At 41.5% G+C, this 17120-nt stretch overlaps 1 protein-coding gene across 1 annotated transcript in view; it reads left to right on the top strand.

Moving 5' to 3' along the window:
• LOC147054562 (membrane-associated phosphatidylinositol transfer protein 3-like) overlaps positions 1-17120 on the top strand; it is a 46771-nt gene that overhangs the window by 19566 nt on the left and 10085 nt on the right. The window contains exons 4-12 of the mRNA XM_085915545.1: positions 2102-2172; positions 2305-2528; positions 8130-8319; positions 9336-9470; positions 9653-9840; positions 12389-12552; positions 12768-12938; positions 16713-16880; positions 16962-17110. Coding sequence (XP_085771671.1) covers positions 2102-2172; positions 2305-2528; positions 8130-8319; positions 9336-9470; positions 9653-9840; positions 12389-12552; positions 12768-12938; positions 16713-16880; positions 16962-17110 — 1460 coding nt within the window. The remainder of the gene's footprint in view (positions 1-2101; positions 2173-2304; positions 2529-8129; positions 8320-9335; positions 9471-9652; positions 9841-12388; positions 12553-12767; positions 12939-16712; positions 16881-16961; positions 17111-17120) is intronic.

The following is a 17120-nucleotide window of genomic DNA, read 5'->3' as shown; positions in this document are numbered from 1 at the left end:
TATTAGGGATTCAAGCCAAATCTGAGGGTTTCAAAATTTTGAATTATTATGAATTACAAGTAGGACTTCTCATTACAGTGTCAAGCCAAAGTTAAGGTTGGAAATTTGGGGAATTACAATTTGATCCTCACGTCAAAGTCTTAGGTTAGGGTTAGAAACAATACTGCAACACATTTTGGTTTTATTTTAGTGTCGGCACTGAAAAGAAAGTCGACATGCATTATTCCTTTTTGCAACTGCGGAGGAAGTTGCAACAGGAAATCTTTGAGATAAAGACGAGTGCTCCCTCACTGGCTCGCCGGCTTTCCTCACGTCTCCCGTCCTCCTGCGGCGCTCAGCCCAAACATCTGCTCGGCTACACGAGATAAATGTGACACCGCCGTGGCACGAGAGACCAGAGCGGGAACAACTAAGTGAGCGGGAAAAGTGCACGCTAGAAACATCACGTTTCAGGAGGCTGTTGTGAATGTGTTATTCATGTCGTTTGTGCCAAGAGGGCTCCAAATTGTCAGGGGGGGTGGATCAATATTTTCCCATTTCTTAAGTCCTTTCATCTCAGATCCCGGAAGTCCTTCTTATTTGTTGACTGGCTAAAAAAAAAAAGGAGAATAATTTGAAAGGAGACCTTTCCAGTGCTCACATTGTCCAATGTGGCAAGACACAGTCAAAAAAAACATTTTTCTTCACTGACTAATGGTAACGAATCAGATAACCAGATTCAGATGAGCTTGATAGCAAATCTTACAGTATCTGCTCAAATTGATCATGCATCCACCTTCTTTCTTCAAATGTATCCGATATTGGATATCAATAGAAACTCTTGCCGTATAGCACACTAAAATCCATTCGTCATGCTAATATTGACAGATGGCTGCATTATTAGTTGCAGACATTACACTCCAAGCATCATCTTGAAATAGTCCTTGTGTGAGACCCGACAATGTTTTGCCTCCCGGGAATACCGGAACTTTCCGCTTTCCTCCTTCCCACTCGTTCCCTCCAGCCTTTCTTCCTTCCTCTACTTTTTATACAAGAAAGGAAAAGCTCCTCTCATTGATTTTCTATTCGTTGTGACCAAAAATAGTGTTGCCGTGCGGCGAGCTCCCTTGAGTGCACCAGGCTAGGAATGACGGACAAAATAAAGCCAAATAAGCATCCAATTAGAGAGGAAACAGAATGAAATGACGCAGTGAATAGAAGGCTTTCATTGCTTGGCTGGTTTTCTACAGAGGAGAAAAATGCTTATCAACTGACCAAATCGGAGAAGCAACATTCAGTCTGCAGGCGCAATGTAGACAAATCAAGAGGCATTAGTCTAATATCGATCACTTTCAAAAATCGACTTCCATTTGCAGAGGTGGGAGTAACTCATGTGCACGTCATGCTGTAAGTAAATGGCAAGTAATAGCCTTCAGGTGTCATGCAAATCTCAGGTTATTGTGGTAAAGGTGGGAAAATTAAGTTCAAAGTTCAAAATCAAGTCATACCATCCTGATAAGAAACAATATACATGAATCACAATACATTGGGGCATTTCATTGTTTGGGTAAATTTCCAAGGCGAACCTAATATTGGGATTGATCATATTGTGACATCATAAAACCAAGACGACATAAGACCGGCTGCAGTTGATCAAAAGTATCAAGTTGTGCAAAATGTACGAAGACACTGAAGAGTTGGACCAAATCTTAGAAAGGGTGAAGAAATTCAGTTCACCTGTAAATGTCCTCTTGAATTTTAGGTTAAGCCTCCCACTTTCACTTTGGTGTTGTTGAGTTTCACCAGCCACGTGTGCATGGATGATTCGTCTCAACAACTGAGAGGCTCTTTTTCTCAGAACGCAATTACTGAATCTAACAATTCCTGGAGCTCCCTTCATGATATTTGCCTCAAGATGTGGCCTCTACACTCCAGGTTTGCGCACGTGACATAAAAAAAATTACTTTCCTTTTTAAATGTAACAGGCCTGAATTTGTTAAGTCGGATAAGTTTAAATCGAGTCTTTGGTAAGTTTTAGCCAAACAAGTCCTAAAAGTGCGACTTGAGTCGCTGACCTTTCTATTTGTGCCACATGTGTTTTATTTTTATCATCCACTTACAGAGGGTCTTTATCAGTTGGGTGATCCACGCTGTGCTCCACAAAGCAGCATTGAAGGACTTGAGGACATAGAGGTATGACGCTTACAGTGTTTGTCCAAAACATTCAACTTGTGATCACTAACACCCAATTGTTTCATTAGCAAGAGAGAGTACAAAAAGTAATATTGGGTGACGAGCAACGTGTTGGGGTCTGGTCTTTTGCAGAATTCCAAATGTCGGACGCACGTGCTGCTTCTGGTGGTGCACGGTGGTAACATCCTGGACACGGTGGGCGGCGACCCCAGCGCTAAGGCAGGCGACGTGGCCACCCTGGCATCTGTGCTCAACAAGGTGACGCGGGCGCACTTCCAGGCCGCCGCTGAGCATGTGATGATCAAATTGGTGCCGTGCCCTGCGGTGTGTGCTGAAGCCTTCTCGCTGGTGTCCAAGTAAGTGTTTAATCCCGTGGTTGGAATTTGTCACTCTGCATGAATGCACATTTTTGTCTTCTTTTCTAATCCACTTCACTTACTGTCTGTGACAGGAATTTTGCAATAGGTTGGTTTTGCACCAATATTTAACATTTCTTCCTGATGCTATCTTTTTAATGATTCATTTCACCTTTGGGCGTTTTTAAGTAGAGGTTGTGAATTAATGTTCCCTGGCAGAGGTATCTTTGTAGGTTCAGTGGTAATTGATGTTTGATTTGCATTCATCTTTCATTTGTGGCATTATTTTTTTAATGGATCTGGACGGCTGGTGTCACCTCGGCCCTCATTATGAATTATACAGCCTCGTGTCCGATAAAATAATTCTTTTGCAGTGCAGAGTGCTTTTGTTGAGGAGAAATATGATCGAGAAATAAAGCTTTTTATGACTCGGTGTTATCTTTTTTAAAGAGCTAAAGATGTCGTTTTATATTTGGAACTCATTGTTTGGTTTTAAAGCTCAGCGTGTTTCGGTTGAATGGTCACAGACAAAACGTGTTTGGCGGCGCAGAAGGAACACAGCAGTCCTTTGGGCGCCGTACCGCTGCATAGGCTTGACGTACACGTTACGGCCTTCAGTTATTTGCGCATCAAATATTTAAAAAGCATTCCTGTCGGAGTCAAGAGGGAATTAATTATTTTCTCATGGCTCGCAAGAATGCGTTGCATGCAGCCATTTATCATCATTGCCATCTGTTTGCTTCAAGCATGGGTTACGGTTTCAAATTTGGGTTTCAAATTTAGGGTTCAAACCAAGGTTAAGGTTACAAAGTCGTGTTTTAAGTCTGCAATAGGGTTCCAAGCAAGGCTTTATGTTTCATGCTTCAACCCAGCAACACGGTTACTAACGAGATTTAGAAGGTTTGATTAGGGTCTTAAATTAAGGCTTTTACCAAAGATGGGGTTTTTAAGATGGGTTCACATTTGAAATTAGTGTTTCAAGCTATGGTTTGCTTTTCAAAATAGAAAACAAATAAGATACAGTTTTGAATTGTGACATTTTGTAGAGCCTAACTTACGTCTGACAGAGCCCTGCAAGTCTGGGGACTTCAGTTTAAAAGAGAACCAGTGGTTTCGGCCATTCTCAACAGTTATAACTGCCATTACAGATGTCATTATAGTCAAGTCAAGTCAAGTTTATAGTTTTGGCATTGTCTTGTGTTGCTCAGGTGGGCGTGCAGAGCCTCATTTGAGTCACACGACACAAACAGAAACATAGGAGGAACAGGTGGAAAGCCTTCACTGGCTCATTTCCATTTTGCGGCCAACAGCTTGGCTGACAAAAAATAAATAAGAAAATGACGCGGAGATGGCACAAGCAAAAAGTTTCACACAACGTGGTTGGAAATGGTGCACTGTCGGGCATCCCCGTGGAGACTTGTTCTGTTGTGTCGACAGCCTGTCGCATCCCCGAGAGCTCCGCCGTTATTATCTTAGCCACAGGATTTGCTGAAGGTAACCTGTCAAAACATCACAAACTGCTATCTATAAACAAACATTCGCACTAGGGGTGGCTACTTCAAATATTATTTATCTTCAGATTAGATTTTAAAAACAAGTTTAGGATTGTACATTTGAGTTTAGGACTGGATTATGTCGACTATTTCTATGGTTGGGGTTTCCAATTTGAGTTCCAAACTAGGGTTTCAAGATATGTTTGGATTTTCAAATTATGGTTTAAATGGGGTTAACAAAAATTGGGTCTTCAAATTAGGGTTAGGGTTTCAATCCAGGATTAGGATTTAAATTGTTTTGAAGGCAGTTTATGGTTTCAAGTGAGAGTTTTAAACAAAAGTTGGGTTGTCAAATTAGTGTTAGGGTGTTAATCCAGGTTTAGGGTTTCTAAATTAGGAATTCAACACGGATTTGTGTTTTTATATCAAGTCTTCAAATCTGGATTTAAAATTTACATTGGGGTTTTAAATTAGGGTTAGGGTCAAGCCATCAATTTCAGATCAAGGTTTGTGTTTCAAGTGAGTATTTCGATTTAGAAATAAATTTTAGGGTTTTAAAGCAGAGCTGGGGTTTCAAATGAGGGATTTCAACAAGGATGAGGTTTCAAATTGGGCTTTAAAAGACAAGGTTAGGTTTTCAAATTCTCAAGCCAACATGCCTGACGCTGCTGTCAGAGCCAGAGCGGCATCGGGAAAACGGCTGCACAGTGGAGAATGCTGCTTGGCCAATTAACGGCAAAAGGTTTCCGAATTGATTTCCTTTCACGCCCACCAGCCTTTGGTGCCTGCCCGACGCTTCTGTACCACCTTGACGGAAAAGAAACAGTTGGACTATTAAAAAGCTGACATGAGCGGAAGGATGGAAAGAAGCCCTGGAGGATGGATTAAAAGAGAAGAGATGAAGGTCTACCTTGGACTCTCATTATTCTGGCAGGTGGCGAGTAACTACTGCACCTATTTACAGTCTCGCGCTGTTAATGAAGATACGCTGAGGAGCACATTAGCTTGTATTTCTACATCCAAAGTGCAATTAAGATAGACGCTGACACATTTTTTTTTCCTTGTGTGAGAGGTGTTTTTATCTTTTAGCAGCATTGAGGGAGTCCAGGTTGATTGGTAGTGTTATCTTCTGCAGTTAATGGAGTCCCATCGTCAGAACCCCTTCGTCAGGCCTGCAAGAGCATCTCCAAAGGCCCTCGTGTCTATAATGAGAATGAAGAGAAATGAATCGAAAATGAGAACAAAGAAGTCACTTAAATAATTGTTGTGTGACTGCCTTAGCCACCAGAGGGCAGTATAAAACATGATGAAGACGTATATGCAGATTTAAGATGCAGTTCTATAAGTCGAATTTTGCAGAGGATAAAGAATATCTGCTTGTGTGTATTATATCATCCAACTGCTTCGAATAGTTCAAATGGTTGTTGCTTAAAGGGTTATAAGTTACTACCGTAATATCAATGCAGGGAGTGAAGAGAAACAGGTTGAAGCAAGCACTGGAAATCATTAGCCTCTTGAAACCATGTCATGAGTCAAATTTCGCCCAAAATAATTTTTTCCTTAAACATCTACCTAGGATGCTGGCTTCCGATAAAATCAGCTACATCCTTTATTAAATGATTAATATAAAATTAAATTATTAATGATTATGATTAATTATGAAATTAATTAATTCTTTACGCCTGCAATAAAATTATTCAAAATTATAATCCAATCAGAATTTGGTTCATATTGGCCATTATTTTAAGAGGGTGACAATATTGATTTTGTTGTCATCTTATATTAGTTTATTAGCTTATATTAGTAAACCCATAAGTCAAATTTTGCAGGCAACGAAAAAAAATCTTGAAAAATGTCTAAGTCAAGATACCGTCGTATCGTGACAAATTTGACAAAAAACATGACCTAGATTCTTCATGAAAATAAATAGAGTTTTGCCTCCTACTAACACTAAAAGCTTTTACACACTTCCTCCTAAGTATTCCAGTGTTGCACTTGTTCACATTCACGATATTTTCCAATTCTCCTGTTCACCATTATCTTACAAGTATGTTTGGGCTCTAAAAGCAAAAAAAAAAAAAGGGGGTAAAAACACAATCTCTCTAAAAGGAAGCCTCAGAGAGCGCCAGTCAAGTGGCATCTCCAGAGGCTTGGGATGCATCCTGCATGCTAGACAGTCACACATCACACAGTCCATGCATCGTGACGAATCCCGGGATGCTTCACGGCTGTGTGTCCTTCTTGATAACTTCTCCACTGGGACCCCAGCCAGGGTTATAAAAAAAAAATCTAATACATTTGCTCAGCGAGTGTTAACAAGTGTAAGTGACAGGAGACGGAGAGCAACTGACAACTGATCTTTTCATCCACTTTCATTAGTCTGCGTGCCTTTAATTAGATGTGCAAATGTCTGCGTGTTATGAAAAATGTGCTGTCAGTGCTTTTGTAGCTAAATGAATTCATGCAATACATAAAAGAACATAAAACTTTTAGTGATACCATCAAGTAGACTGAAATAACTTTCATTTGATTTGAAAAGATCATGTACAACTGTGTTTTGCAAACACAGGTGTGCTGTCAGAAATAATTTTATTATTTTAATTATTAATTGAATTGAAATGTATCTACTGTATGTTTTGAATCATCTCATTTGCTTTTTCAATTTATCAGCGGGGGGAGGGTGTGACTTTTTAGAGGAGGGTGGGGGAAATTGGCGTTCTTTTTTTAAAGCCATATTGTCCACGGGGATTGGACTAGTTTCATAGCTAACCAAGTGCTGTGTCTTTCCAAAATGATGACCGCCTTTAGTTCTTCAATGTGCTCAAATCTAATCTTCATTCCGAACTGCGCGGTCACAATAGTAATTAACCCAACCTTAGGTAAAGGTAACCCACACTGCTCAAATTCGAGTGGTTTTACAATGGCCGCATTTTTAAAGTGTAGTTCATGAGTTATTGTGGGCTTGAGATGTTATGGTTTGGTTTAGCTCTATACACAGAGTGGCGATTGTTTACTTTTTGTGGAAAAAATTGCACATCTCCATTCATTTTCTGGTATAATGTTACGTAAAGCAAAATGTTCGGATGATCCTTTGAAGATGCCCCCGGAGGATTCAAATTATAGCCACTACCTCGTTTTCAAAACTTCTTTTGTGTTAACAGATTCTTTTCGTACATGATCTGTGGTGTTTGAAGTTTCACAAGATCTGTGGTATTTGAAGTTTAATTCGAATCATTTGGACTGCAAGAGTGAGCCACCGTGTGGTTAATGTTTATTGAGTTGTTAACCGAGTGAATTTATGTTAGTTATGTTTGTTTTATTGATGCGTCTGTCACCGCAAGTAGAAAAGGCAAATCATTTATTGCAAATTATTCCGTAGAGCTCAAGTTTGACAAGCATCACTATCAACGCTCGCACATGCACACACAGAGCGGGCACCCCTCGGACGTTGACGCGTTGCAGCCTTGGCCGAGCTTTGCTGCCACTTCCTGTCATCCCGGCGACTGATGGATGGCGTTGACAGTCAGTCGGTGCTCGGAGAGCGTGTCGGGCGATGCCATCTTTCCCCCCCGCGCTATCACACCCGTGCACACACATCCATTAAAGTCAACTTGGCTGACACACACATGCAGGCGCTCACTCGCGCAAAGAGATTTTATTCCTTGTGACACAACGAAGATTTTTCTTCTTATCTGCGCCCTGAAAAGAAAATCCATGTCGCACCAAAATATCCACTCATCCGTCCATTTGCATTGGCTCATTCAAGGTCAGGTCGCGTGGGCAGCAGCCTTAGCCTTTCCCCAAGCACTTCATGTTGCCTTGGGATCCTGATATGTTAGGAGGCCAACTGAGAGACATGGGCCTTCCAGTGTGTTCTGGGCCTCCTCTTGCTGGGTCATACCCTCCAAACCTCACCAGGGAGGCATCCAGGGGGCAACTTAACTAGATGCCCAAAACCTCCTCATCTATCGCTTCCTAATGCTGAGGAATGGCAGCTTTATTCTGACAAAATCAAGAAGTGAATTTTTGACAATCTGTTTTTTTCTTTATCCTCTGTAAAGATTTACAGTCCTGTTGATGATTTGTGCATCCCTTCTTGCTCTTCCAGTCTCAACCCATACAGCTACGACGAGAGCTGCGTGTCGAGCAGCGTGGACCACCTGCCGCTGGCCGCCCTGCCGCTGCTTGCCATCGTCTCGCCGCGTTACCAGGACGCCGTGGCCACCGTCATCGCCCGCGCCAACCAGGTCTATCGCAGTTTCTTGGAGTCTGACGATGGCCAGGGTTTCACAGGACAGGTGAGTGGATTTGCTTCGGGTTTATGCTTTTCGGCCAAATATCAAAGGTCACCATCTCATGTCATGTTGTTATCAAAGTTTTAAGAAGGGAGCTTGAATTGTTTTTTAAGGATCATCCAAAGTTTGTTTCGCAGTGGATATTTAAAAAAAAACAAAAATCTTCCAGGGGGTCGATACAGTCTCGATTAGCCAATCAACCAAAGGAGAGAATCAAGAGCTGCAGGTTAAAAGTGGCTAAGGTGATTACAAGAAAGGTATAATTACAATCTCACCAGTGGCTATTACTTTTGATTAGTTCGACTCTTGTGGCGACACAGTGGTCTCAGTGACTCAGTGGTACATATTAGATTGGATCTTTTTTTTTTTGCTTTTACACACTACGGCAGAGAGTTTTAATGAAGAGGATTGATTAATACATTTGCCTTTATTGATTGTTATAATTGTCAAAAGTAATGGTACAATGCAGTTCACCACAAAGGGAACTTTTAAAGGTCCCATATTATTAAAATGTAAATATTTTCATTTTTATGCATGATGTAGGTTAAAATAAATCTGTGACATTAAGTTGAACAGATAAGCAATTTGGCATTTGCATGCAATAGCCTTTGAAAGGCAAAGGCCTGCAAAACAAGTGGAATTGAATTCCGTTGGGTACTTTGGTGACTCATTCAAGTATCTGCCCACTCATCTCAGAAAAAATGGCTGACAGCAACAAGGCAATTGCATCATAGTGCAAAACTAAATCGTGCTGTATTTGGCACATTTTGTGGAGGATGTCTTCATCACAATAAGCTTTGGCACATGCTATAAATACATTTAAAATATGTCAAGAGACTTTTTTTAACCTTTAAATTTGAACTGTAAGATCTATATCATAGGCTTCAATTATGGATGGTCGCCCTTATCATGAAGCAATGAAAGAAATCGCTTGAGACTTTACTGCTTCCTAGAAATCTTTACACCCCTGGAGAATGTTAAAAATGCGATGGAACCCTCCTTGTGCGTGTCGTATGCAGGTGTGCCTAATGGGCGACTGCGTAGGTGGCGTATTGTGTTTTGATGCGCTGTGCTTCAGCAACCAACAAAGACCTGGCAGCCCAAACAACAACACCACCGGTGGCAGCAGGAACAACAGCACTGAAAGCCTCAAGGTGATTATTAAGCCTTACTCGGATAGGCACAACGCTATCAGTTGGAATGCTAACGTATGGCAAGAAAGCAAATCAAATAAAAAAAAGCCGTGAAGCAGATTGATAAGGGTTTGAGATCTACAAACTAGAATGAATAAAATGGTAAGATGCTAGAATTCCATCTGTTTATGTTCTCTTTTCAGGAAAACCCGGGCCTACTTGGAGAGTCTAGTCCTAGTCTAAGCTCCAGCAAGAGGCTTAGTAAGAGCAACATCGACATCTCAGCACCCAATGAAGGTCGTTGTCAGGGGCCGCCGTCCCTCTGCCGCAAGCAGAGCGACTCGTACGACGGCGACACGTCATCCACCGGCCAGCACGTCTTCTTTTCCAGGTGATACTTTGGGATTCTTACTGTGGTTAAAGTTAGTGTCGTTTACTTATCATAACCCTGCACTCAGGTGACTAAGCCTAACTTCACCCAGACGTTTCCTGATAAAAAAAAAAACATTGCTGTGTTGGAGCAACCTCCCCTAGTCATTATTTTTCTTTTTTTCTAGCCTCAAGGGATAAGTTAACTTCAAGATGGCAGTGAAGGCTCTGAAAATACATTAGACTCCAGGGGGATTCCTCTGAAGGGGAAAACCTGTGGATTTTATTTGTAATATTATCTGACACACCCGGCCGGTACCTGCCGTCCAGTGTAGCCAGCATTTGCTCTCACTTTCAATCTGTCTGTGTGTTTGGTATTGGCATTCCAACCTCGTCCAAGTCTATCTGGACCGTCTAGCTCCAGCTTCTCCTCAATGTTTGCAGTCCGACTGGCCGTATTCCAACCCCCTACGTCACTCACCCGTCTGCCTGCGCTATAAATAGTCACTTTATGTCGTACACGCTCGGTCATGTAATATATATGCAGATGGCAATCCGTTCATTCACACATAATGTCACACCGAGCGCTCACCTTTGGCTTGTGATTTCGTAGAGAAGACATTAACCTCTGCCCTCGTTTCCTCGATAGACATGACCGGTCACCCATTACCCGCTCATATTAGATGTTTCCAACAGCCTTCTTCAATCATATTTTAAAGGCATTGCATTCTGGAAAAGTCACTTCCAGGAAGCACTCTCATGTCAAGGGGAAACCGAAAAGTAGAGCTGCGGTGTTGTTGGATACATAGACTCGTGTTACCTGTTCCTTGTTTCTGATAATGTTGTCTGATGTTGCTTCGCATTATAACAAAGTAACAGCCTTTTTTTTTTTTCCCAACTACTGCATTAAAAAAAAGTGACACCGACCCATAAAACGCTACAAAACAGTGTGTGTTTATAAGACAGAGTTTTGAATTAGGCAGTGCCACAATGACTGTAATAAAAGCTTGTTTGATGGGCATATCAAGCACCAAATTGGGCCACTCGGAAGCCTCCCGACATCCAACAAGAAAGTACTTTACATGGGCGACTTCACATCTAATTAGCTCGCATAGACGCATAGATTGTATGCGCATTGCTCACAAGCCATAAAGCCCATTTTAGACATCCAAAGACTTTTAGCCTCATTTAACTTGCACGCTGTCATAGTGTTTATACAATTCATTCCATTATGACTTGAATGCAAATGAGCTCATGTGGAAGTTGAGTCAATTTTAATCTAGCATACTGTCGCCATTTGTTAGCCACAGACAGCGCTGAACTCGTGTCGACCAAAGTTTTTTGTGAGTTATCGCACCAAGTGCTTCGCGATGAACAAACATAAAGATAAACGCTAAACTTGCTGTGGACTCATTTCCCTCACCCAAGGATAAAATAATGGTAGTCGGGATGTCTTACGTCTTCCTTCGTGACCCAGGTATTGACCTGCAATATTTTTTCCCTTTGTTTCTGGATCAATTTCTCCTAACTATAGGATATTAAATGTTCTTCTGTTATTTGACAGAAGGTACCATAAAGCTGTGTATCGATTTGTTTTCATCCATACAGCTGAAGAAGTCTTAGCTTTCTGTGAATATATCAAACGACTTCAGATATTATTCGAAGTCATTTTGTTCCGATGAAATTGATTTCAGTATATTTGCTTAGTGGTGTGCCTTGCCTTAATAAAGGTTGGGAAACACTACATGAGACATTCACACTGTGATGCCAGGTGCCTTTGTATCCGCATCAAGAAAATGAAAGTCAACCAAATCCTGGTGCTGTATTGATTTGAAGATGTTCGCAGAAAGTTGGCTCATCCCTTTTTCTTGCACAAGAGTCAATATGGAAACATTGTCTTGCTAGAAATTCTGTCCGTCAGCACAGAGAATCAACTCACAGGCCCTCAGGCTGGTTGTGTAGTGCGTTAGACATAGTGTGTATGTATGTGTGTGTGTGTGTGTGTGTGGCTGAGTCATAAAGGCGAGACGGTGTCGACTGCCACAGAATGCTAAACCAAGACACTGGCATAAAAAGTGAGCCATAGATGTGCATCTTAATGCGACTCCACTGTGATCATTAGTCACATTTGTACATAATGATGCAATTTACAATACAAGCAAACTCGTTTACGTTCATTCTTTAGAGACCAAATTAGGGTTAGGGTATGGAATTAGAGCTTCAAACCAAATTTGGTCTCACAAATTTGGGTTCCGAGCCAAATTGTGGTTTTACGACGGTGTGAAGATGAATGAATGAAGATTCAAGCCTGAGTTCAGGTTTCACACAAGGTTTCTGATATAGATCAGGGGTTTTCAACTGGTTTTGTCCACTATTAACCAAGAAGCAACTCGAGGACCACTGTTTTGGCGGGATCGTTTTTTTTATTTTGCACCAAAGGCTGTTTATTTGCATCTGTATGTCTATTTTGGGAATCTCAACTAAATTTTAGTTTGGTTGGGTACATGAATTACAAAGTCTTTGAAGTCGGATGTCATGATCTTCCTTGCACGTCGTTTCTATGTGTCCAGTCTGATAAAGGAGAACGCAGAGGTTCGCGCCAGCAGTAGCAGTAGCCCCAGTCTGCTGATCAACCCCGGACGCTTTGACTTTGACGTGTCAGACTGCTTCCTACTGGGTTGTCCTCTGGGTCTGGTGCTGGCCATGCGTCGCACCGTGCTGCCCACCGTTCGTGGTGAGTCCGTCGCCGCAGTCGTGCAACATGCTATGTACATGCATCAGTCAGCTAACCTTTACTTTCGAAAAGGAAAAAAAAAATGTTTATTGCATTTGAGAACTGGGTCATGTTGAATTATTGAAGTTGTTTGAAAAAACCCAAAAACAAAGCATGAGATGGGGGTCAAGTCTCTTGCTCACGGTTGTTTTAACGAGCGTGTCACTGTCTGTCAGTGCATCAGCTCCATCCGGCCTGCTCTCAGATCTTCAACCTGTTCTTCCCGTCGGACCCTTCCGCCTCCAGGCTGGAGCCTCTTCTGCAGCCTCTTTTTCACAAGCTGCCACCCTTCGCCGTGCCACGCTACCAGCGCCACCCTCTGGGCGACGGACGCTCCTTGGTCATAGGTGAGAGACAGGACCATCCATATGTTGCTTTTTCTTTTTTTAAACTGTGGATTCTTGATTGTTCTGCGAACCCCCCCATGAGACAAGCGGTAAGGAAAATGGATTGTTGTGTTTGCTACTATTGTTCACAGTGGCATTAATAATGAATAACTGGCATTTTAGGACGCATATATTGTGTGAACTTTGGCGGGTATCAAAGATTAACAGCCGAGAGTGATGACATGTACATTGCGCAAGGGTTAGAGCACACTTTGATTGACCAAGGATGCCGTGGCTCTTTTATTTTAATTTGTTGATTAGTAGTTCTAAGTATTGTGTCACGCCCGTGCCAGAGCACGCTCGGCCTGCACTTCCCTCGGCCACACCCCTTTTGTTACCGTAATGTCTGTCACCTGCTTCCTCTTGTTACCCTGTGTATTTAAGCCCTGCCCGTGTGTTTGTCTGGTTTTCTCTCGGTCTGTCTGGAGGCTCACGGTCAGAATTTTAACCTTCTCCGAGTGGACTTTATGTCTGTCTGTTTGCTGTCCGTGAGTCTCTATCCCGTCTGTGTCTTTGTTTCCCAACCTGACTCCCTTCCAACTACTTTTTGCCTCAATAACCCCTGGCCAAAGCTGCATTTGGTCGCTCTGCTCCACTCATTCCTGACATGTTTTTTTTTTTTAATCTATTCTGGTGCATTGTGATCTAAGTGCGGTCATTTGTGAAGTATACTTTTTTTTTTTTTGGACTCATTTATTTCTACTACTCACAGTGGTGTTTATGCAGTCACATTAATCATAGGAGCATTGTGTGTGCATGTGATTTTTATGGGCCATGGACCTTTTTTGACAATGTGGATTAATGCAATTTACTTTGCTTTTTCCTATCGTCAAAGGTGGCATTCATCATCAATAACTGGTGAAAGACCATTAATCAATATTAGGTAATTATGTTTGCCTGACCCAGTGTGCTATGGACTTAGTGTGCTAATAGTTTCCATTTGGGCAAGGTGACTGGTGTTTATGAATAGCCTGCAAGGAGTAATCAGATTACAATAAGGAATTTTCATCTCCACAATGCTCATATGTGTGCTTAGGCCTGTGAGTGATTGAGTTTGTTCAGGACATTTTTTTTTCTTACTCTGTGGATTTCTTAAATTCTGACAGACAGAACTCAAGACCCGAAATGAGGTTGGGTTCTCCTCCCCACCTTGATGGTCATAAGGATGAAAAGCCCGCAAAGCATCAACAGCTCTTCACTAAAGTTTAATTACGGTTTAATAAGTGATGAGCACATTCAAGTGGAAAATGAATTAGAGGATTAATTTTACAGCTCAAAGTAGTTTGAAGGTCTTCCACGCCGACAAACTTCAGTGTGTCCTAGTCGTCGTCGTCTTCAGCGCAAAAGCACACAGGCCTGCAGCTGAATTTAGAAACATGCAGAGAAAATGATTTATTCAGAAATGTTATGGCGCATTGACTTTGTATTCGTGTGGCCATGAGTTAATTTGATGTTCACTAAAACCTTCCAAAAATACATTTGTATTTTCAAATCGAAGTCTTTAATTAATTTACATTATTCCCTACATGAAATATTGCGTTGGATTTATTTTGTGTGATTGGGTTTTAGTTGGAGTTTTTTGGAACGGATTAATCACGAAGACTGAGGTTCCACTGTAGTATCATAGTTTCAATGGAATTACTTGCCCTCATCTAGTATTTTGCAGCAAGCAATAGTTACGCTTGTAGCCCATCTGATCCCCATGCCATATCAAGAAGGGCCCCAGATTCGTTTTTATTCGTTTAAGTTGAGTTTTATTGATGGCAAAGAGAAAATGTGTGACAATGATGTACAAGCAGAAATGAAGCCAATATGATGTAGCAACCGCACGTCCACCAAAAATGAAAGAAAGCAACTGGAACTTCCACAACATTGCTGTGATTCGAGCTAAGGTAGGCAGGCAACGCTTAACTGATTGAATGTTGCCTGGTTTTAAAGGTTTCACCCTGAAGGCGGTTTGACCCTTTTGGACCAGCTGTCAAAGCAGATGAATGTGCAATATGCAAATGAGCTGTCGCAACGGCTCGGAGGAACCAATCACGCAAGGGCTCCAACCTGCTTTGACATTCTCATCCATTCTCACTTGAGCTTTGATGAAGATGGATGAGCGTAATAAGAAAAAGAGTGAGAAGCTTCTCTTCTTGATTCCAGTGGTCTGCTAATAAGGATTAAAAAAAGGAAAGAAGAGCATGGGCATCATATGATTAATATTGATCACATATCTAATGAGGCTTTATTGTAACGATTATAAAATGTACACATATAGTACATACCATAAAATCACTTTCTAATGGATGTGACAGAGAGCTGAAATTCCTTTTATTATTTTAACTATGTATGTTATGTTTATTTTATTTATTTTTTTCTGAAATAACATTGTTATAGTTTAAATGACTCCTGCTTGGATTTTTCTTAGTTTAACATTTATTTTATTTATTTGTTTGGTTATCAGATATATTGTATCTTCATTTTCATGTTCATACTTTTTTTTAAATTTATTTACTCATGTTTTAAGACCACGATAGTTATTTTAACACAAATAGACAAAATAAATTTTTCTATTTAATAAGCTAATCAAATAATTGAATGACAAATTTATCAAATGAATTTTTTTATTATATTTATTCATTTACTTTTTTCCCCAAAGACCAAAGTAACAATGTAAATGACTCTATATCCAATTAATTTATACGTTTATTTTTAAAGACTCTTTGGAAGCTGCGGTGCATTCTGCATTTCAGCAAGTGAAAGCTCGGCTTCATTTTTCCTTTTTCACAACCGGTGCGCCAGCCTCTGCGTCAACCGTCAATAAAAAATGAATCGGCGACCTCATTATCTCTCCCTCTGCCTCTCGTTTTTTTTTCCCCCCATCTCTCGCCTTTTTTGTTTACGTGTGTGCTTGGGAAGTGAGGCGCTTTATAAGAAATGTCTTGAGTAACGCTCTTCTCTTGACGGGTGTCCTCATTAGCCAACAATGGCACATACGAGAGTAACGAAAAAAAATCATACAAACACAACTCAAAGAATCCGAGTGAGATGGTAATCCTCTTTACACTCTTCCCATCTTCATTACTGGAACAAATCCCCTTTGAATGGGGCCTGGACTGAGAATTTATTAATCACACCTGAGACCCGAGATCACATGTATTCTCGAGGTCGCAACAAGGAGCATCTGCTGCTTTATTTAGCGAAGCTCCAGCTGCCAACTTGTTGTTTCCAGCTTCTTATTGTGCTCCAGCACGGTTGTTAAGTCAGTATTTGTGTGTAAGCCACAGGTGTCTTCCTAGTTTATTCCGAACAAGACCAAGGAGAGCGGGAGGGGTCGGGTTTTGAATTAGGAGTTGAGGCCATAAGGTTAGGGTTTCAAATTATGGCTTCAAGCATGATTTAGGGTTTCACACAATGGTACGTGTGAGGGTCTAAAGATCTTCTTAGAGGCCAGGCGTGCTGTTTCAAGGTGTTTTGTTAAACTGGGTTAGGGTTTTAATTGAGGCTTACAAGTGAGGGTTGGAGATTCAATCACAGCTTCAAAACAAGAGAGCTTCAAATGATGGCTTTAAGTTAGGGTTTCTAATAAGGCTTAGGTTAGGTTTGATTTTGGAGTGGAGATTATTGCTTTGAAGATAGGCTTAGAGTTTCAGATAACGTTATATGAAACAAAGGTTGAGGTTCCAAAGTGGTGTTTGAAGTAAAGGTTATTGTGTGACAAATTCCTTTCATTTGTTTTGTGTGAAGGCGAGAGTATCCAGGGCCATCCCGACGTGTTTCTGGAGGGAGAGCAGACCCCCACAGTCCCTCAGTCGTCCTCCGAGGAAGGAGGTCGGCGGGCCAGCGTGACCAGCATGGAGAGCCAAATGTCCATCGGCTCCGTTGGCCGTCAACTGGGCGACGCCATCGCCGACAGTGAGTAGGGTGGTGGATGGTGCTCGATCAATCAGCTTGTTTTCTTGTCCGCTCATTCACGTTCATTTTGGGTTTTTGAAGTTTCTAGTAGCTGGTGGGGCTCCAAGAGGCTGGACTATTCCCTCTACTGCCCTGATGTGTTGACCGCCTTCCCCACTGTGGCGCTGCCACACCTGTTCCACGCTTCCTACTGGGAGTCGACCGACGTCGCCGCCTTTGTCCTTCGACAGGTAGCAAAAA

The sequence above is a fragment of the Syngnathus leptorhynchus genome, chromosome 7 (genome assembly GCF_054491065.1).
Source record: "Syngnathus leptorhynchus isolate UIUO chromosome 7, UIUO_Slep, whole genome shotgun sequence".
Lineage (NCBI taxonomy): Eukaryota > Metazoa > Chordata > Actinopteri > Syngnathiformes > Syngnathidae > Syngnathus > Syngnathus leptorhynchus.
Note: the sequence above shows the minus strand (reverse complement) of the source record. Positions and strands in the feature narration are given on the sequence as shown.